Source organism: Echinops telfairi, unplaced genomic scaffold (assembly GCF_000313985.2).
Source record: "Echinops telfairi isolate 266 unplaced genomic scaffold, ASM31398v2 ScPeMD7_5868;HRSCAF=6743_0, whole genome shotgun sequence".
In the NCBI taxonomy this organism is placed as follows: domain Eukaryota; kingdom Metazoa; phylum Chordata; class Mammalia; order Afrosoricida; family Tenrecidae; genus Echinops; species Echinops telfairi.
Window position 1 is genome coordinate 13,893,191 of NW_022109767.1, and position 23,518 is coordinate 13,916,708.

A 23,518-nucleotide genomic window follows, 5' to 3' on the forward strand; every position below is an offset into this window, starting at 1 on the left:
ACTCTACCTCAGATACACGTGTAAACTGAGGACTGAAGTCAGAAAGTACATGATGTCTGGGGAAGCAGAAGACAGCCGTACCAAGAGTGGTGAACGGTTGATTGGCAGACACATAAGCTCTTGCTGTATCAGTGCCCTATATGCCATATTAACATATGTATGACCGACATTCTGAGGTGCTATGCCACTCAGGGTCACCCTCGAAGTCATGTTTTTCTGTGTTTGGTAAATGAAACATGCATTGATGAGCCTATAGGGACAGCAAATAGAACAAGGGTTCAGGTTAGGCGGTGGGGGTGGGAAGTATGGGGAGGGGAGATACAGGGAGAAAATGTTAAGGAGTCTAGGAAGGACAAGTATGGTTGGAAACTGATTATGGAAGCAGTCACACAATCTGCTTGACATGATTGAATTATATATTACATATGTATTAACCAAGTAATAACAAATTAAGAGAAAAATCAGAAATGGGCTTTGGGGACTCAATAAATCCCAGCTCCAATTTAAGAACAATTCGTTCTTCCATCATGGCCTTGCTGGATACTTGCCCTCAGGAAGGAACCACAGAAGATAAGGGCATTCGAGCAGAATGTGGCAAAGAATTTAGATGGTGCCCAGCTATCAGATAAAGTGGTGTCTGAGGTCTTAAAGGCTTGTCTCCAAATAAGTAGCCATGTAAGAAAGATGGAAGAAGCATAGCATCATCAGTCACCGAAGGATTGGAATCCACATAATCTACATCCTCTTAAGAAAAATCCTTCTGAGAGTTAATATTGATCATTTGGTAAGGGTCTAGAATAGAAGCTCTGTTTAATTAGTCTAAAGCCTAAGGTCAGTTTATGATTATATTTGTTTCATCTTTATATCAGTTTATAGTTTCTATAGCAACTGAGGTACATTTAGGTTAGAAAGAGTTAGTAAAGAAATTTTCAGATAGAAGGAAATTTAGCTTTTATCTAAATGTAGCATTGAAACATAATTCTATTTCCGGGAATGCTGTATTTACTGGCCGGTGTCATTTCCATGTTTCCTGATGACACCAGATACTCATCTTCTACCTACGGCCTTGGAAAAGATTCCTGCTTCGTGTCTTTGTTCAACTTTTTATCTTACCCAAAGTAATTAATCAACCAGAGAAGGAAAGGCACTCCCCTGGGAAAAATGGTAATTACCAGTGGAAGTGTTTTGACCTCAAAATGATACTTACTATGTAAGTTGCTCCTTTCCCTACACTGGATTCGTGAACAGTAGTTATTTTTATTGTTTCTTTGTCAGTCTGACGGGAAAAGTCTGAAATACTACCTTATGTCTGTATTGTTAGTACGGGTGGATTTAGGCTGTCTACTTTAGATCCAGAGAATCCTCAGGTGAGATGTTAGAAAACTACCACCCCTAAAAAAGGATTGCATTAAAGAGATCTTATAAATACCAACACTACATCTTCAGAGATTGAAATAGATTTATCCTTCTTGATTTTATGTTAGATCCATGAAGCTGGAAGACTATGTAATGCATTTTATATTATAGGAACTACCATATGTTGAAGAACTCTCTATTATTCTTCCTGAAGATATTGAATTAAAACCTCTCGGAATGGTTTCAAGTATTATTGACAAATTAGGTATGTAAATATTTCATGAATAATGTTATTGTGTATATAAACCTGCACAATTATATCAAAAATATCTTTGAAATATATACCGTATATTCTCGAATATAAGCGACCCGAATATCAGCCGGGGCACCTAATTTTACCACAAAAACTGCATTAAAAACATGCTGGAAAAACTCGGCTTATACACGAGTACATATGGTAATATTAACCTCACAGGCCTTAAGTTTAAAGGGGGAAACAATTAGATTTTATTTACTCGGGTAATTTATTTGGTTCGGTGTACTGTTTTCTGTTGCTGTTGTAACAGATTACCACAAACATAAGAGCTTAAAATGACACACATTTATTATTTTATACTGTCGCTAGAAGTCTAACAGGGGTCTCACTAGGTGAAAATCAAGATGTCCGAAGACTTATGTTCCTTTCTGGGTCTCCGTGAGAGAATCTGTTGTCTTTTAATTTTCCACCTTCCAAAGGTTGCCTACTTTTATGGTCCGTCTCTTAATACCGAAGCCCATCTTGCAACATCTGTGACTCTTCAGTATTACACACATCTTTTCCTGTTTATAGCCAGGAAAGGTTCTCTGCTTTTAAGGACATAAGTCATTAGCTACTATATACCTTGCTGATCCAGAATAATCTCATATCTAGGGCCTTAACTTTAATTTCATATATCAAGTCCATTTTTGTCTATTCATGTAATAAGCTATTGTAGATTCACATATCCAACAGATTAAGCAGTGGTTGCACTGAAGGAATTATTCTACAAGTGAGAAACTATTCAGTTATCAATTTTTGTTTCTCACCCTTACGGTGTGAGGTAGGGATGTGTTGTTAGGTAAACCTTGAGTTGTTTCTGACTTAGAGTGAACCCATGCACCACAGAAGGAAGTACTGCCTGATCCCGTGCCATCTCACAGTCATTATCCTGCTTGAATTCACTTTTGCAGCCTCTCAACCAGTCCATCTTCTGAAGATTCTTCCTTTTTCACCGACTCTCAGCTTTAGCTACCAAGTATGATGGTCTTCAGAGACTGGTCTGTTCTGATAACATAGTCAAAGTAAACGATAGGAAGTCTTACTGTCTTTACTTCTAAGGAACTTTGTGGCTGTACTTCTCCAAGACTGATTTGTGTATTCTTAACAGCAAGCTGTTGTTGTTTATTCATTATTCTTTACTAGCACCACACTTCAAAGAAATAAATTCTTCTGCAGTCTTGTTTATTCGTTATCCAGCTCTCACATTGATATGGTGAGTTGTAGTCTACTGAATGCTATAGTCTTGATCTTTCTCAATAAATCCTTGAAGTCCCCTTCACTTCCAGCAAGCAACGTTGTGTTAATCTCTATGTAGCTGGTTGGTATTGGGTCTTCCTGCTGTCCTGATACCTCGTTCTTCTTATAGTTCAGCTATGTGAATCTGAAAAAACGGGAAGTCACCAAGCTGAAATGGAATTCATAAAGACCAATATCCTAGGTATTTGTGAGCTGTGGACTGGTATTAACTATTTAATACTGTGCACTAGCATTAATCTTTTGAGTCCAGCTGTCACATAGTTTCCTGTACTTGAAATGACAAATTCATGAATGATCTCGTGTTCATGGTCAAAAAGGACGTTTCAAAAGCTGTCTTCAGGTCCAGTGCCATCTGTGATCAGATAAGAATAAACCTGAGGGAAATACTTTGGAGGCCACATCTGACCTCCTCTGGCTATCCACGGGAGAAGACTCCAACGCCACACCCAGGCTGATGGCCACGAGAAGCCAGAGGTTAGGCATGCCCTCCCGCCCCACCCCCACCCCCCTGTCCTTTTCCTCTTTTCTGGCACTTAGCAACTTTCACACAGCACTCGACTTCTCTGCTGAGTTTGTTAATCCATTCTAGTGGCACATAGAACTCAGACAATGTTTATCGGCGTCTACTAGAAAAATTAATCAGGTTTTCACAGCTAGTATGCGAAAACATCAAGGATACAGTGTTTGCTCCACAGCAGCATTTCTTTTCAGCCTCTCTGCGCTTGGATTCTACCTTATTTTATGGGCTAGCAAGCCTGCCCACTGTCTGTCTCTCCACCTCATGGTCTTTGCTCTCAGACCTGTAGCTCTAGTGCCACCAGCACTCAGCAAGGATCTTGCATGCCCCGCACTGGTGGATGTTCAGAGTCTCTCTGTTACTGCTTTTGAGCTGACTTATACAGAATGACAAGACTGACCAGTCTTTGAGGTAAAGCTCTCGACACGTTCCTTGCCTGGTCTCTTTCAGTCATTTAGAGTTATAGAGAAATGAATAGAAGAATCATATTAAGAAACTCCATTATACCACAGCCTACAAAGAAACCCGAGTAATATAATTATTACTCAAGTTTCTGTACCAGTCACTAGAGCAAATGATGACGTGACTAATGAAGAATTCTGTCAGCTTCTTCAGTTTGAAATGAGCAAACATGCAGTCAAAATGCATTGATAAATTATGGTGACTAGAAGGCTAAAATTGGAAATGAAGATGCAGGATCCGCAATTGGAAAATATGTCGTTGGTGATAGAAACGAAGCTGGAGACTACATGATATAATTTTGGGTGGCCAATTACTTCTTTATCGCAAATACTTCTTTACACTATGTCTAAATTCAGACTGAAGCTGAAGAAAACAAAGAAGTCCATGCAAGCAAAATACCTGCATTTGTGAATTCAACAAAATCCTGCCTGAATTTAGATAGCATCTCAAAACAGATTTGAAACATTGAACATTGTTGACAGAAGACCAGGGAAGTTGTGAGATGACACCAAGCATATCATACGTGAAGAAAGCAAATGGTATTAAGAAGACATGAAAGAAAGAAAATAGAGTGGATGAGTGAAGAGATTATGACACTTGTCCTTGAGTGAATGGAATGAAGTTAAAAGAAAACCCAGCAGAACATTTCAAAGGGGAGCTGGAGAAGTCAAATGTGTGAAAAAACCTGGAGCTAGAAAGCCAAAAAAACTATCCATATTAAGCTGAAATAACTGAAGAAAATATTGAAGGCTTGAGTTCAATATTGATTTTAGTCATATACCAAAAAGACAGTGTACGAACACAGCTACTGTACCAACAACAATTGGTTGAAGTGTAGTCATTTTAAGAGGTTAATGGAAGAAATGCAAGCTAATTTGAACACTATCGAAAGACAAAATTTCAACAAAATTGATTTAATACCAATTGAAATGTTTCAACAAGCTGGGGAACATTATAAACAATCCTCTGTCAAGAAATTTTGAAAACTGCTACCAGGCCAACTAACTGGAAAGAGATCCATATTTATTCCTATTCCAAAGAAAGTGATCCAACACTCTCAGAAAGTATTGAACAATACAAGTAATATCATACCTAGGTAAAATTTTGCCAAAGGTATTGTAGTACATCTACAGGTAGCTGTCAGATACTCAAGCATAATTCAGAAATGGATGAGACAAGAGGAATATCATTAGTGACAGTGGAAAGAATCTGGACTGAAAAGCAGAGAATTCCAGAAAGCTGTTTACCTATGTTACTAGCTATGCACAGACAATTCTGCTTGACATGATTGAACTATGGAATGATGATATGGGTATTAACCAAGTCATAACAAATTAAGAGGCAAAAATTATGTTAAAAATTACATAAAACTGAATCATGGCAAACTATGGATAACTTGGCAAAAGATAGCAATTACATGGGACCTATGTAGACTAAGAGGTGGTTGCATGAACAGAACCAGGGAATATTACATGAGTTAAAATTAGGAAAGATGTGTGTCAGTGTTGTATCCTTTCACTATATTTATTCAATCTGTATGCCAAGCAAATAATCCAATAAGCTGGACTGTTTTTGCGGTAAAGAACAAGGCATCTGAATTGGAGGAGACCTTATTAGAAATCTTCAATATACTGATGACACAACTTTGCTGCTGAATTTGAGGAGGACTTGGAATACTTCCTGATAAAAATCAAAGCCTCGGTACAGTTTACAATTCAATGTCAACATAAATCCTCACAACTGGAACTCTCGACCTGAGACACAGACCATGGTAAACAGAACTTTAAAATCAACACTCGTGGAAGTAACAAGAAATAAAATAACACATTGCATTGGGCAAATTTGCTACACAAGGAATCTTGAAAGTAGTAAAGAACAAAAAGTAAGGAAGTCTTTAGAATTGAGTCCTCTGAATTATGGGTTAATGAAGAGTACTGAATATGCCGTGGACTGCTAAAAGATCTCTCCGAAGAAGACTGCTCCATGAAAGCTAGACTGGTGGAGACTTTGTCTCATGTACTTTCTGTGCGTTATCAGGAGAGAAGTCTTTGGAGAAGAACCTCATGCTTGATAAAGTAGAAGGACGGTGACAGAAGAAGGAACTCAAAGAGATGAATTGAGGAAGTGGCTGCAACAAGGGGGTCGGGCATAGGAACAAGTGTGAGCATGCTGCGGGCCTAGGCAGTGTTAGTACATTAGAAATCATTCCCCTGGGGCATAAAGGTAATTCTATTGATAGTGTCATTAATTTAGCAGTGGTATAGAATTTAAAACACTATTGACAAAAGGAAATTGTGCAAGTATGGGCTGGCTACAAACTGCATTGCATGAATTGGCCCTTCCACCCGTAAAGAGGTCTTGTGTAGCAGATTTACCCAAATACAGTGTGTCATTTGATAGCTATTTTGACTGCTTCTTCCATTAATGTTGATTATAGATTCAGGGAAGACACGGTCCTTGAAAACATTGGTCTTTTCTCCATTTGCTATGATGTTCCCTATTGGTCTATTTGTAAGGATTGTTTCCCTTTACATTGAGCCGCAAGACAAATTGAAGGCTGCTGTCGTTGATCTTCATCAGCAAGTGCTTCAAGTCTTCACGTTGAGGAAGTCAAAGGTTGTTAATAAGCCTTCCCCAAGTCCTGATACTGCATTCTTTTTCATATAGTCCAGCTTTGATTATTTGCCCACCGCATGTAGATTGAATAAGTATGGTGAGAGGATACAACCTTGATGCACACCTTTCATGATTTAAGCCATGTAGTATTCCCTTATTCTGTTCACACAGCTGCCTCTTGATCCATGTACAAATCTTCATGAGCACAATGAAGTGTTCTGGAATTCCCATTCTCAAGGGTTTGTTAAGATCCACACAGTCAAATGTCTTTGCAAAAACAACTGGAGCAAAATTTTTTATTACCTATAAGAAAAATGTTCCAACTTGGTGACCTTATCCTCACTGTCCTGGAATTGATACACACTCACAGAGAGCCTTTCTCCCAGGTGGTATTGTAAATGAAGCATTTCGTTGCTAATTAAAAGGTGAGCTGTTCAAACCCAGTAGCTCCACACGGGAAAGGTCTGCCCCTGTAAAGATTTAGTTTTGGAAACCGAAAAGGGCAGACCCCATAGAGTAAAACTGTCCCGTAGGATTTCCTAGGCTGCATTCCCTACATAGCACCTTTTCATCTCTGGAGCCTCTAGATCAGCGGTTGTCAGCCTCTGGGTCATGACCTCTTTGGGGGGGGTCAAACGACCCTTTCACAGGGGTTGCCTGATTCATAAGAGTAGCAAAATCACAGTTATGAAGTAGCAATGAAAATAATTTTATGGTTGGGGGTAGGTCACCACAGCATGAACAGTATTAAAGGGTCGTGGCATTAGGAAGATTGAGAGCCACTGCTCTAGATGGATTTGAACCATTGATATTTTCAGTTAGCAACTAATAAGCACTTTTAACAGTTGTGCTATTAGCACTATTCTCCATCTAGTCTGTCCATAGGGGTTAGAGTTTATAGTACATATTTTGGAGGACACAATTCAGCTCAAGATCCATGAGTAGTCCATGAGTAGCTCTAACCAAAAATGTGTTGGTCCATGATCTGTTGCTTATGTATGAGTACATGCTGTTGAAATTATTTGGGTACAGATAACATTCTTAAGGCTGAAATTTAATAAGCTGAGCTATTACATTTTATTTACCAAGTAGGCCTGCTTAGGTAGCAGAGTAATTTTTCTTGTTACCATTTTTCTAAAAATATCATTTTGGGTGCTCTATTTTTTTAATCCATCCCTTGAAATAGATTGGCAATCATAATATACAGAGGTTTTACTAGCCATGTGGGACAATGATTTTGCTTTTTTGAGTAGGGAAGTTCAGTGTAATTGTAGAAATTGCTCTGAATGCTCTTGTTCTTACAACATTTATTCAGAGGAAGATACATTTTTAATGCCTTTATTTTAGCACCCTGTCTTTCCGCGTGCCCCCCCCTCGTCCCCCCACCATATATCTGTAAGTAATCAGTTAATCAATGCTTTGTGAAAAAGATTGCCTAGACCTAAAGGCTGATTTCTATTAAAATAGAAGCTTGTAACTTTATGTAGTTAAATATTTTTTTAAGGAATTGCTTGAGTGAAGGGAGACGTCGGACAGGGCAAGATATGACAAAATAACAATGTATAAATTATCAAGGGCTCATGAGGGAGGGGAAATGTTTTGAGAATGATGAGGGCAATGAATGTACAAATGCGCTTTACACAATTGATGTGTGTATGGATTGTGCTAAGAGTTGTATGAGCCCCTAATAAAATGATTAAAAAAAGAGAATTGCTTGAGAAAGTGTACACTGAATATATTGAAATATATTGAATTTGTTGACTGATGAGTAATTCAAATTTTGTAAAGTTTGTACTTTATATTCTAATTTCTTAGAAATTGTAGCATTTTGCACTAAATAAAACTATATAGTAATCATCTTCCTGTGCTAAACTGTGACAGACTTATCTTTATCCAAAGTGAATAGTTACTGTTGTATGTTAACCTTAGATCTATTTTCAAGTGATTGTGGAATTACTAACTTCTGATTAAATGCAATATCTGTTGTGCTTAATTTTTCAGTAATAATTGAATCTATGACCTGCGTACCTCCAGTTAATGAGGACACTGTAATTTTTAATAGCGATCGACAAGCAGCAGGAAAGGTTTGTAAAAGAAAACTCAAATTCTTGAATGCTTGAACATCCTGTGCAACTGGAATTGCAAACCAATAGGCTTTGGGGTTGGTTTTGCTCACAACAATTATCCATAGTAAGATTTTAGAAAGAAAGAAAATATGTATATGATGTAGAGAGGCTGGAAGGGAGCTCAAAGTTAAAAGTAGGCAAAATATAGAAAATTACTCTGTTTCTTTGTTGATTTGGCTTTATAATTTTCTTAAGTTTGAATAGGAGTATAAAGCTGAGTGTTGATCTCACTTCTTTTGATTTAAAGGAAGAACTACTGCTTATGTGGTACAAACTATTACCAATGACTTCTCAAGACGTTAGTAGTACATTACTACTAAGGCCATTTGATCTAGTCCTTTAGGAGAAACCACTTTTCTGCCCAATGGAATTGCAAAATATTTGCTGCCCTCAAAGGGAGGAAAATTGCTTTGTTACAAAAAATTTAATCTGAATTTTCTATGGAATGTTTCAGCATCAACCACAGTATGACAAACTGATAAATGAGGAATTGATGCATCTCATTTACAGTTTTAGCTTTCTTGTTTGATTCCAGTAATGATTCATACCTCTTAAACCATGAATGACATTCCATTGCTGATGTTTAGTTTTTTAGCATGAGGGGTGCTGGTGCCATAATGGGTTGGTTACTATGTGGACGTGCTAACTGCAAGACCAGCAGTTTGATAACACTGTTTGCTTCATAGGAGTAAATTGAGACTTTCTGCACTCTAAAGGTTTACAGCCTGGGAAATGCAAAGGACCCAGTGTCTTTTGTCTAATAGGGTAGCTCCTGTTTGAAATTGATTTGATAGCAGTGAGTTGGTTGTTGTTCTTTTGAGTTCTTTAATATTAGATGATTTTGAAAAAATTACCCTATTTCCCCTGTACAGTTATCTTCCCTCATATATTATGAATTAAGTGTGTTGGCTGTTTATACCTCAGGGCATTAATTAGAGCGAGTTCTGTTTTTATTGTTGCTGCTTTTGCTTTTTAGCAAACAGCAAAAATAATGTCCCTTGTCAAATATCACTGGGTAAGAAATGTTCATTCACTAATCCTTTTTTTAAAAGTTTTATCACATCTTGATGGGTAAGCCGTGATAACTATAAAAGTCACCAAGCTATGTAGCCTACATAGGAAGATAGAAATAACTTGTTTGGCCTACAATTTTATTAATGAAGGGAAAACATAAGTAAATTTAAATTATACTTTTGTTAAACAATTCTGAATGCCACTCAACTTTTCTTGTTACATAAACTTTAGCAAGTTAATAAAGAACTTTTATATTGGAACTATTTTTCAAAGTTAAAAATCGATTTGTCCTGTTAGGAAACAAGTCCCTGGGAAACACCCTATTATGTACCAAGTCACAAACAGTGATTCTTTTACCTTGCATTAACGGATCCACAGGAAACTGTAAAATAGCTTTTCCATTTCTGTTTAAACTTATTAAGGGAGCTACAAGAATTAGGAAATTTTTTTAGACCTTTTTTTAAGGGAATGTAGAGACAACATATGCTGGAGGAACAAAACTCCTCATCTTGGACCAATACATAACATCCTGATAAATGGAGAAAAGGATTTCATTTTACAATCCCGTAACTAACAGTCAAGAAATCTCACAATTAGGGCATTAGGCAGGTCTGCTGCAATTTTAAGTGATTAAAGCCAGAGACGTTTCTTTTAAGGTCTAAGGTGCCTTGTGTGGTGGTTGAAGTTATGTGTCACCTTGACGGGGCCATGAGTCTCAGTTGCTTGGCAATCGGATCTCATGGTATCTGATATAATTTAATGATTTCCGTAATGAGATCTATTCTCAGCTAGTCAATTGAAAGGAAGTGTCGTTGGTGGGTAAGGATCTGGATTTTGTATCTAACTTGTCATCTGGACTCTAGTTATTTGACCTTGAGCCAATGGCCTCCTGTATGGCCTGCCAATCCTGGTAGTAACTGCCCTCCATACCACATGAAACAGTAGGCTGTTCTCTTACCTGCTGACCTTGTGTTAATTTGCCACCATAGCCAGCAGCCTGCCATCTGATCGGCCAGTCTTGGGTTTCTCAGCCTCTATAGTTGTGTGAATTAGGAGAAGGATCCAATCTGACTTCAGATTTAGAATTTGCAGATCTCTACAGCTACACAAGCCATTGTCTGTAGATCAGTCTCCCTGTATATATGAGGGTTACCCCCCAAAATAAAACAAAACATTTTTTTTCAAAGCTATGTATTTAAACTCCAAATCCTCCTCACATCAAAAAAGCAAATGAACATCATCTTGATCTTTGATTTCACAAGACGACGTTTTTTTTGATGAGGTGTCAATGGTGTCTTCCACTGGCTTGATTGATGTTTGCTCTGGGGATCGTAAGAATAGCACCGTGTCTCATCATCTGGGTTGTTTCAGGGCTCTTCTTTTTCAAGGCATGGTGGTTCTACTCAACTCTCTTTCCTGATCAGTCAGAACCCGAGGCACAAATTTAGCAATGGCCCTTCCCATTCCCAAACCTTCCATTAAAATTTGCTGCTCTGAGCTGTACAGATAACTTCCCCATCTCTTCAGTAGTCCTTAGTTGGTCTTAGAGTACAAGCACGCAAATTTTGTCAAGATTTTTGTCTGTTTAGGAAATTGACGGACATCCAGGATGAGGTTTGTCATCACTCGAAATTACACCTTTTTTGAAACGAGAAAACCACTCTTATACATGAGTTTTTCCCTTAGCGCTGTCCTGTAAGCTGTGTTCAACATCACAAGTTTCTGCAGCATTTTTCCCAAGCAGAAAACAAAACTGTACCTCCACACGTTGTCTTAAATCAGCCATCATAAAATACGAGGTTCGAATGAAACTTTCATTAAAAATTCACTGTGACCAGAGAAAACCTTCTCAAGGCACGCCACTGGGTGCACTAACTCAGAGCAAGTTGTTTATTGCTCGCCTAGCGGGAAAGATGCATACTATGATAGCTGGGCCCAGTGGAGCTTTTTTCCAATATACACATGTATAACCTTCATTGGTTTTGCTTTAGAGAACCGATTCTAAGATATAGTTGCATTTTCAATTACCTCATGCTTTCAAAAGCTGGATAATAAGTACAACAAAGAACAATTGCTACCTCTGGATTATGATGTTGATGAGGAAGATGGACTGCCAGAAGAGCACATGGGTCTCTTAAATGTACTACAGCCCAAGTGTTCCCAGACTCAAAGATGGCCAGACTGTAAGGTACGTTGTATGTGTTACAGGTGAGACCAGTCCTGGAGAAAAGGCCCTCATGCTTGGTAAAGCTAGAAAGTCATTGAAATGGAGCAGTTCGGGGGAAATACGTGTGGATGAAGTCTCTGGTGAATCCCCTCTGACTAGAGCAGGGATGTGAATAGCCTTCTGTCATGCATTGGGAAGTAGATTATTGCTGATAGAGTTTGGTTAAAATTTAACACTTTATCATTTGTTTTCCCTTTTGACCTATTTTTTTTTTTCTATTGAGGTCTGTTTTTTATTTTGTTGTTGCAATTTTTGTTTGTTTTTCTTTATCTAAAATCCAGGGTAGGTAAATCTGTAGAGGCAGTAACTGGATTAATGGTATTTTAGGGGTATGGCAGGAGAGGTTTGGTAGAAATGGGGAGCTATCAGAACATGTTCTAAAATTGATTTTGGTGATTATTATACAATTCTTTTTAAAATGTTTGAATTACTGAATTGTATAAAATGTGAATTATGTGTCAATAAGACATTTACTAAAGAAAACAGAGAACACCTAATGTCACTGGGGAGAGCAGACAGTCAATTGCCTGAACATAAAGGATGGCAGTTTGCACCCCCTGAGTCTTAGCCCATGGCCTGGCAGTCTGTTTGTGAAAGGGATAGCCTTGATGTAGTGCGGTTGACTGTGCGCCTGGGGCTACTTACCGTGACAACGCAGACTGGAGGCAGCTGGTTGGTGTCAACAAATTATTATTATTATTATTATTATTTTTTATAACATTTTATTAGGGGCTCATACAACTGTTATCCCAATCCATACACACATCAATTGTGTAAAGCGCATTTGTACATCATTCTCAAAACATTTTCCCTCCACTTAAACCCCCGACATTAGGTCCTCATTTTTCCCCTCCCGCATGAGCCCTTGATAGTTTATAAATGGGTATTTGGTCATATCTTGCCCTGTCCGACGTCTCCCTTCATCCACTTTTTGGTTGTCTGTCCCCCAGGGAGGAGGTCACACACAGTTCCATGTAATCGGTTCCCTCTTCCCTACCCGTTCTCCCTTTACCCTCCCTGTTTTGCCACTCACACCACTGGTCCTATAGGGCTCATCCGTCCTGGATTCCCTGTATTTTCAGTTCCTATCTGTACCAGTGTACCTCCTCTGGTATAGCCAGTCTTGCAAGATAGAATTCGAGTCATGGTAGTGGTAGCGGGGGGTGTCAACAAATTATTATCACATGTAACGTAGGCTGATCAGAGTGATGATGCCATCTATCGCTTTCACAGTTGCAATTCCAGCTGGACAAGGTCTTCCCTTTTTATCTCAATTATTCCAATGCTTCTCATTATTTTGTTAATTTGTTTTGCACTTATAGTAAAAATGTACTCATTATCCTTGCAATTAATGTTATTTCAGAACACATTGACATTAACGTTTTCATGTCACTAATATTTTCAGAGAAATCATACTTTAAGAATGATGTTTCCCTGATGAGTGAGCTGGTTTAGCAGTATTGGAAACTAATGGAAGTCGGGAAAGCTTGAATGCTAGACTAAATATGACAAAATGGAGAGCAAAATAGGCAGTTTCATTGTGATAGGTGTACATTGTTCTTAAGTTATTTGAAAACTTCATTTAGTAATTTAGATCAAGAACTTGTCATATTTACGATTTACTGTAATTTTACTTCTTATTAATAAATTTTTATGACTTCTGAAGTATAAAGCAGAGACTTACATATAAAACATATAAATAGGTTTTAGCGTGCATCATTTATTGTATTGAAGATTTTGGAAGCTGCCCAAACACCCTGTATTACAGGACATTAAATTGTAAGTTGTGCTATGTCCACAAGAGGACCGTGACGGAGCAGTGGGTTAAGCATTTATTTGCCTGCTAGCTGCAAGTAGTTCAGATCCATAAGAGTAAGATCAGTCAGTCTGCTTATTTAAAGATTTACTGCCCAGAAACCCTGTGGAGCAGTTCTATCCTGTCCTATAGAATCAATCTGGGTCAGGAGCAACCTGACAAAAATAAGTTTTGGTTTTATATCCATAAAAGAGTGATATTTAGCTACTTAAGTTATTCTTAGGAGCTCTCTTGACACAATGGGTACACATTCGACCACTAACTGAAAGGCTGTTGGTTGAACCTATCAAGCGGCTTTAAGAAGAGACATGTTGATACACATTCCATGAGGAGTTCAGCCGAGGAATGCCTCTGGAGATCACTGGTTCAGAATCAGTTTGGCACACAGCAGTAATACCATCAAAATATTTGAACCTGGCAAAGAACAAAGTTGTTATGGGCTGCTTTAAATTCACAGAAGAAAATCTGAAGTAAACAAATAGATTTGTAATTAGAACATTAAGACTCTTTGAGAGTACAAAAAGGATAGCTACACAAATTCATTGCTCTTTGACATCGACACAATTGCCTTGTTTCAGCAGTAATGAGCAATTTTTAAAGAGAGAATATTGTCGATGTTTTATTTGGCATGTTTAAATGGCCTTTGTGTTTGTTGTATTTTACAGATATTTGAGATATTTGGCCGTGTTACACATCCGTTTTATATGTTGCGGTATAATTCTGCAGATCAAATCAACAGTAAAGGTATTAAAATAAAGGACACTCTGTATTTTGCTCCATCAATGAAAGACTTCACCCAGTACATATTCACAGAAAAACTAAAACAGTAAGTTTATTATTATCTTACTTTGATGGTTCTTTAATGCTCTAATTTCTGTATTTTAATAATTCTCAGTGATGGTATCCTTCTTAAATTTGAATTGTGTCTGTCTTCCAAGATGTTTATCTTCATAATAACATTTTGCTGAAAGCAGCATTTTATCGTCACAATTCACAGTAGTCTTCATTTAAATCTCAGTCTCAGAAACCCACAGGAGCAGTTCTCTATCCTATAGTGTTGCTATGAGTATTGCATTCTAATTCTCCCAAACTTGGAAATGCGAGTGATGCCTAGTGGGTTTATTGTCTTCTGGTCAGTGAGTGCTTTTAGTGCTGGGTCAGAAGTACTGGTCCCAATTGCATGTTGTAAGAAGGTCTCTGATCACAAGTGTCTGATTTCCATTTGTTATTTCATAGATGAAAGTTTTGATCCTGAATACTGGTTAAATTCATGTTTAAGAATCCTTGTCTAAAATTAAAAAAATCCTTGTCTATCTGAAGGAATGTTTTGCCTACATTCTTCTTGTGAGGCTATGTAAGGCTAATTTCCTTAAATAATTGCTAACAGGTTAATCAAATAAATGTAAAAACATAAAGTCAAAGATTGTCATGTTCATTGCTTTGCATATTAGGATACTATTGTCAGTATGCCATATACTAAAGGTATTTACTAAATAGATTTTAGCTAATAGGAAAAGGAAAATAAAAACAAAGAGCTGAGGAGTTAAGTTTGCTTTTTCAGAAACCCCACCAGACAAAGAGTACTACCCTTTTAAATTAGATTTTGGGGTCTTATGGATGCTGGATGGGGTGCGTGGATGCCGGCGAACATTTAAGCCTGTGAAATAGAGAAGGAGGTCAGCTCTTCTCCAGCCCAACAGTCTAGGTAGGCCATGTTGATCTTAGCCTTGCAGATGCTTTCTGTCTTCTCAGTTATTGTACAAATACGAACTGAACCTAATGTGAGTGGATTCGGATTTCCTGTGCTGTGGTTGAGAGACTTCTCGATGACATCTTTAAATGTCATACTGAGAGATAACATGCTTGTATTTGCAGAGTGGGTTACGAGAGTTATTTTAAATGAACAGATGAGAATAATGAGTAAATAAATGTCCTTAGGTTCTGAGAATTCCATTTATTTTTAAGATGTTTTTAAAGGAGTGAGAATTACATGTAGTCCTAATTTTGTGATATAGTAAGTCATTGAACTGTAGGATACTGTCTAAAGGAACCTGTGAAACCATAGGATTAAAAATGAGCTTTTCAGAAACTGTAATTATATTCGTCATGCATGTTCTTTTTTCTTGTGAAGCTTCCAACCCAAACAAATTATTTTTAGGTATATTTATTCATTTGCGATTCTCCCTCAGGATTTTCAAGGCTCCTCCTTCCTAAACTAAATAGTCTTGATTTTCCTTCTCTGATGTGAAAATCTCACTGTTGGAATAACTCTGGTTACTTGTGGAAGATTTTTGGTATTCCGTACCGTATACTTAATTTTCATAGTACATATTAGGGGACTTCAAAAGGTCATGGAAAAAAATCCATTATGTTTTAAATCCCATTTTCCCATGAACTTTTTGAGGCTACCTTGTATAAAAGAATTTCCAGATTATGTTTAGTTTTCTTTTAAATATGTTTGTTTCTGCCATTTAAACGTGTTAAATCTCAGACAGAGGAATGCCTCATACTCACTTTATATGTTTAGCACATTGAACAGTGCCTGACCCATTGTAGGTGTTAAAAGCATTTGTTGAACTGCGCTTGGGGTATCATGAGAGTAAAAAAATCAGTCTTAATATTTAAAAATGTTTGTAAACTGCAAAACTACATTTTCCCACCTGTTTTATATATGTATCAAACATATATAGTAAAATTGAAGGTTGAGCTCATGTCTTCTACTTTTCCTTATTGCTTAGTTAAACGTGTTTAGTACAACTAATGAATGTTTCTTTGACTTTCCCCCCTCCCCCCAGGGAAAAGGGATCAGATGCATCATGGAAAAATGACCAGGAACCTCCACTGGAAGTAAATATGACTTTTTACACAACACTTTTGAAAGTAGGGTGGGGCTTAATATTATACATTTACCATTGTTGATCTCAGGGCAGCCCTCAAGCTGCTTGGCAGTTACACTTCTCCCTGCTCATCCGTGTACTTCTTTGCTCTCACAGATAGCGCTTTATACATCACAGTAAATGTTTTTTGACTGGTCCTTTCAGGAAAAAAAAAAAAAAGTATCTCAGTATATTTTAATAATTTTGTAACTTTCTATTTTTAGTAATTTGTTGATGCACGGTTAAATGATACATCATTGAAAAACCACTAGTTAGTTTCGTGAAGTCTTCGTATGGAACAGAAACGTTTATTATGGTCCTTATACTAATCAGACTTTCTTTTGGAGGTACAAAGTGTCAGAATCTACCCACTTTTCAATTTTTTATAGATAAGTTGTGCTTTTTCCTTTTCTTCTGTTTCAGCAAAACAGTTTTATACCCCCAAATTGACTTGATATGCCTAATTATTTAGAGATGTGCAATAAATTATCAAGTATAATGTCTAATATCTTCCACCACATCAAACTATTTCAGCAATACTCAAAGATTTTAGTGACCTTTTTTAAAGAAAATGATTTGACAGGCACTCCTTTCTAGTGTACCTTAGTTTGGAATCTCTGCAAAAACCATGGGTGATGCTGCTGGTATTGAAATACCAGTAGCAAAGCATCTAGCATCCCAGAAAGCTGCAAACCACCAAAGTATGACAAAGTGACAGGTATGATAAGCAGTGATACTTCCAGTAAATTATTCCCCACACCCCACTCCACCCCAGAAAGGAAAAAAAGACCTCACCTCTCTGCCATTGGGTTTATTCCAAATATGAGGCTGCAAGTTTTTATGGGAGCATGTATGGTTATCTTTTTTTCCCGTGGATTGGGTTGATTAGAGAAACAAATCCAGCGACACTCTTGTATGTGAGAGAGCGAGCTTTATATCAAAGAGTAATTGTATATTGAGAAAACACCCCAGCCCAGTCCAGTTCAAGTCCTTAAGTCCAATATTTGCCCATAAGTCCAATACGAATCTGTAAATTCCTCTTCAGACGCACACAACACATGCAGTGATGCCGTATATGGGAAGAGCTCCAGTTCATGGGTGGAAAGTCAGGTGGATCCAATGGCATTAATAAGACCAGAGAAACAAATCTATAGACACTCCTGTATGTGTATAAGAGAGCACTTTATATCAAGAAATAATTATGCATCCATAAAACATCCCATCCCAGACCTGATCAAGTCCATAAGTTCAATGATTGAACTAGCCCATAAGTCTGGTATTAGCCGATGAATTCCTCAGACTCAGGCAGCACATACAAAGATGCTGAATGCCAGATGATCACAGGCCGGTGGCTGGAAAGTCCTGTGGCTCCAATGGCAGTGGATGCATCTCCAGGGCCATGGCTGCCATCAGCATGGCTCCATGTGGCTTGTCAACTGGAATGTGAAGCAGAGAGCGTGTGTGGTCCTCTTCCCAGTAGAAAAAGAGGAAGTTCCCAGAATCATCCTGGTGGTTGTTCCCTTGTGACCTGATTGACAGGCTAGACCCCATCCCGTTGCTCAAGTTGACAGTGTCACAGGTCACTCCTTGTCAATTTAGTACTTCATATACCTCGTTAGCCTTATATAATTCTTAAACAAAATAATAAATCATATCTCCACCCAGCAGGATAAAATGCATGCAATTCAATATATGCCAGCCTTATTAAAACAATGATCTATAAGTGAACAAAATAACAATATTCTATGCGTAACAATTGTACTTAAGTGAATACCTGCACCCTAATCCTATAATCCTATGAGCATGTTCTTCCACCTATGAAAGTTTATAAGCCAGCCACTTCATGACTTTATCCTCCCAACTTTGGGAATCCAATTTCTATGTCCCCACTTACATCAACCAGGGCTGTGAGGAGACAATCATATTCTTTTAAGTGAAGAATCCTCATTCCAGTTGGAACCTTGTAAGTCCGTGTCCATTAACAAAGCAAATGAGGACAGGCTACTCATAAAGTCAGCAGCAATATACATCAGTTCACAGGCTCAAAAATCTTCATCTGGTCCGGTTCTGGTCAACTCAGTGTGGGCCACCTTGCCTTAGCCTCACCAGAGTGTCCATTGGTGGTTGCCTTACCTTTAGAGCATGGGCAGCAGCTTTACAAATTCTCAACCTTGGGCTAGGTCCTGAACTTCAGACCAGCCAACCTACTTTCATCTTCTTTAGTCCCTGTGAACCAGGTCAGTGGATGTCAGTGGCCCGACTCCACCTGTGTATATTGCTGCATTTCTCCTACTTCCACTAGACAGGTGGATCCAGGTGGTCACCTCGCAAGCATTTTAGGCTGCACTCAGGCTCCCTTTAATGTGCAGTCCTAGAGAGGAGTGTTTCTTCATGGCTCCAAATTTTTTCCAACTTCTAGCACAAATCGCTAGTTCAGAATTCAAAAAAAGAAAAGCCAGAGTGCCTTTCCTTGCAGTCTGTCAACAGCCCCCTAGGCAAGTCTCTGAGGCAAATGTCTTGAGTACTCCAAAGCACTGCTTGGGGCTTAGCTTTTCAGAGCCTTCTTTGAAAGTGTGTCCTACACCAAGTTTAAGATTCAAATTGGTGGCTGAAACAGTGAGCTTACGAACTCTATATTTCCCAATAATTGTTCTATCAATCATATCAATAACAATAGGCAGAAGAAAATAGTATAAACCTAGTACAGCCAGATCCTAAACTCAGTTCATAAAATAGTCAAGTTCAATCCTTATTTTTAATATTATTTTAGTCCTTATCTAAACTATTGCTTTGATAGGAAATATGGCCTTAGACATCACCCCAGGCCCCTCTGTCAGTCCTTTTGTCTGCTGTTTTCATTAAGTAGCATGGTCTCTGGGGAAAAGTTCAAGTGGTGATTTCACCCCTTGAGCTCAAATTATACATTAATTACATTCATTTTCGCCATTTCAAACAGGAATAACTAAAGACAACAACCAAACAAAATAATCAAAACTCTTAACTTCCCGTTTTCTTTCCAGAAAATACCTCGGTAAACTACACAGTCACATCTGACCTCTGACTAGCCAATGAAGGAAAACTACCACGAGGCAGCGGTCAAACAAGCATCCCGTCTCTATCTTTATGATTTGTTTCTCTAGTACCCCACTCCCAATGTATCGTAATGTATTAGACTGGGTTGCCTAAGGAAACAAATCCAGAGACACTTGAAAATGTGTGAGAGAGAGCTTTGTATCAAAGAGTAATTGTATATTAAGAAAATAATCCTAGCCTAGTCCAGTTCAAGTCCAAAGTCCAATATTAGCCCATATGTCCAAGATGAGTCTGTACATTCTTCTTCAGACTCACACAGTGCATGCAATGATGCTGAATGGAAGAAGATTATAGGCTAGTGGCTGAAAAGTCCTGCCGATCCAGTGGCAGTGGATGCATCTCCTGGGCTCTGGCTGCCATCAGCATGGCTTCATGTGGCTTGTCTACAGGAATGTGGACAAGTGTGGTGGTCCTCTTCCCAGGAGTAAAAGGAAGCTCCCAGAATCCTGTTGGTTCTTTGTGACCTCATTGCCAGGCTAGACTCCACCCCTTTACTCAAGTTAGCAGATTATGTAGCTGCCACAGAACTGCTGGTGGGTTTGAGTGGCTGGCCTTAGTGGTCCAGCACTTATTCAACAGTACTACCAGGGCCTCTTTCTTTGATGTGAATTTTTCCACTTGTCATTTAACCTGATTGATTTTCTGTTGGAAGTTGGTTTGTATTTTTATTTGATTTTTTTATCAAAAGCAAAAAACCAAACGTGATGGTTGAGTCTATTCTGACACTAGCCTACAGGCAGCATTAAACTGACCCACTAGATTTCCCAGGCTCCAAAACAGGGATAGGAAACATTTTTACTGCCACAGACCATTTGGATGTTTACAATGAGACCATTCACAGGCCATTCTGGCCAAACAATGCACCTCTAGGGTCATGACTGGAACTGTTTTTCCTTGGTAAGACTTGTGTTGTTAGCTGTTATTGATGATTTCCTGGGTCTTACACAACCCGTGAGTTGGACTTTGCCCACCTCTGCTTTATGGAAGCAGACCATATTTTTTTCACAGTAGAGTGATTGATGGTTCAAACTGCCAACCCTTCTTCTGACTCTTAATTGTTATACTCCCAGGGTTCCTCTTTTCCTACAGTCCTACTGAAATAACGTTCCTAATAATGTTTACCGCAGTTCTTGATAATGAATTATGTATAAATTTTTAAATGAATGAAACGTGGAGGATTTTTATATTAGATCTGATGATGTTACTTGCTTACTCCTTCATATATAGGGTGTAAAAACTTTTTCCCGTTGACATCCTGTAGCTGAAGGCCCTGTGTAGTTAGTCTGAGTCTAAAGTGGGAGGCATACTTCTAGCCAGCGAATATCAGATTTGAACTTTGTAAAGAATAACATGCTAAAGATACCTGTCTGAAACTTTGTAGACATGCAGAAAATAATTGGACATCTAATCTTGATTACTGGCTTTTAATAATTGGGAGTCTTTTGTCAAAAGACGTACATTGTTATTATCATCTTTTAAAATCATTTTATTTGGGGCTCGTACACGCTTATCACAATCCATACAACCATCCATTGTATCAAGCACATCTGTACATTTGTTGCCATCATCATTCTCAAAACATTTGCTTTCTACTTGAGCCCTTGGTATCAGCTTCTCATTTTTCCTGGTCCTCCCTGCCCCTCTCCCTCACGAATCATAGATAATTTATAAATTGTTGTTATTTTGCCATGTCTTATACTGTCTGTAGTCACCCTTCACCCACTTTTCTGTTGTCCCCCAGGGAGAGGGTTATATGTAGATCCTTGTAATCTGTTCCCCCTTTCTACCCCACTTTCCCTACACCTTCCCAGTATCGCCACTCATACCACTGGTTCTGAGGGGTTCATCTGTCCTGCATTCCCTGTGCTTCCAGTTCCTGTCTGTACCAGTGTGCATCCTCTGGTCTAGCTGGATTTGTAAGGTAGAATTGGGATTATGATAGTGGCGGGTGGGGTGGTGGGGTGGTGGACAGGCATTTAAGACCTAGAGGAAAGTTGTATGTCTCATCGTTGCTATACTCTACCCTGACTGGCACGTTTCCTCTCTGTGACCCTTCTGTAAGGGGATGTCCAGTTGCCTGCAGATGGGCTTTGGGTCCCCAATCTGCACTCCCCCTCATTCACAATAGTATGATTTTTTGTTCTTTGATACCTGATCCCATTGACACCTCATGATCACACAGGCTGGTGTGCTTTGTGGGCTTTGTTACTTCTCAGTTAGATGGCCGCTTGTTTATCTTCAAGCCTTTAAGACCCCAGATGCTTGCTATATCTTTTGATAGCCGGCCACCATCAGCTTTCTTCACCACATTTGCTTATGCACCCACTTTGTCTTCAGAAATCGTGTTGGGAAGGTGAGATCATGGATGGCAGCTTAATAGAACAAAGTATTCTTGCATTGAGGGAGTAAAAAGTACATTATTTACTTAACCATATTCAGACATTGCTGTTAGCATTAAAAAGAACTTTGTCTTCAAGGTCAGTGGTTTATAATTAGTTTTCTCTGTACATCCCCTTGACTTGGGAAATCATTAACATAAACCTGTATCTTTCTGTACAAGGCCTTGGATTTCAGTGATGATGAAAAAGAAACAGAAGCCAAACAGAGGAAAAAATCTCAGATTCAAAACCGGAAGAAACTTAAATCTGAATTTAATGAACCAGGTGAGTAATGCAATGTGACATAGTTTACTGTGAACACTATCATTTCACATTTTATCACTGCAGTAAACATCAGTGGAAGTGGACTTAACTGGTCTCCTCTAGCCCCTTGATTGCCAGGAGACAAGAGCTCCGTACTTTATTCTTTGTTACCTATTCTGACACTAACCGTTAATTCTACACTACTCTACATGTATTCTGGATTCAGTCATTCATTATAGTGGACACACACAACTCAGCTAATACTCACAATGAAAGGGCTTACTAGGGAAGTCAGTGGGTTAATACAAGTCAGAATCAGCAAACAGGATATATTCATTGGTGTCCTCAGTCAGCAGTCAAGCCTCTGGTTCTTAAGCCACAGCCATGTGATCTCTTGGCCTTTGCCTCCATGGACTGGGGCATCAGCCCATCTGTCACTGTCCCACAGTTCCAAGTCATGGCCCAGATGAGAATGTATCCCAAAGTCTCTTTACGGCTCCTCCTACATTTCCATGCTACAGTCTCTGATGCTTCTGGTCTTGGTGGCCTCTGCCACTTCAGACAGATCTTAAATGTGCTTTCCCAGGGTCCTGTGGCTTTCTCTCTTTGCTAAAGCTTCGGAGATGACTCATCTTTATCACCAGGGCGGTGTCCCTTTTCAGTGATTAGTCTCTCCCGATGGTATCCAAAGTGAGCAAGACCGAGCCTCTCCCATATTAACGTAAGTTGCGTACTTGTATTCTAATATTGATTTAGTTCATTTTTCTGGAAGTCATAGTGTATTAATCTTTGCGTACTCCATTGGTCAAATATATGGTTTCTTTTGTGTCTTTTGTCAGGTTTCCTGTATGCCTTTGAGGCAGTTGAGAAGATCAGTTTGCATCAGGTGCACCTTAGTCATCAGTGCTGTCTTTGCTTTGTAGAACGTCAGAGTGCTCGGTTTTGTCACAAATCTGCCCCGTACAGTATGACATTTGATTTCTTGATTGCTGCTTTCTTGAGCGCATCTACCTTTGATCAAACTAGAATGACATTTTTTATCGTGCTAAACAACACTGTAGGTCCATAGCTGACCTCCTCTGGTTTCTCTGAGGCTGTGATGCCTCCATGTTCTGTCCTTCATTACCTGTTCTGATCCCAGCCGTTTCTGCAATGCCACTCAACTGTGTTGATGCTAAGTTTCACAATTTGTTGCCATGAGCACATAGAACTCACAGA

General features: G+C 38.7%; 1 protein-coding gene across 1 annotated transcript in view; it reads left to right on the forward strand.

Moving 5' to 3' along the window:
* Positions 1-22,329, forward strand: part of NAF1 (nuclear assembly factor 1 ribonucleoprotein) — a 37,531-nt gene extending 15,202 nt beyond the window's left edge. The window contains exons 4-8 of the mRNA XM_045295757.1: positions 1,528-1,621; positions 8,508-8,590; positions 14,355-14,515; positions 16,485-16,536; positions 22,219-22,329. Of these exons, the coding sequence (XP_045151692.1) occupies positions 1,528-1,621; positions 8,508-8,590; positions 14,355-14,515; positions 16,485-16,536; positions 22,219-22,329 (501 nt within the window). The remainder of the gene's footprint in view (positions 1-1,527; positions 1,622-8,507; positions 8,591-14,354; positions 14,516-16,484; positions 16,537-22,218) is intronic.
* Positions 22,330-23,518: the final 1,189 nt, after the last annotated feature.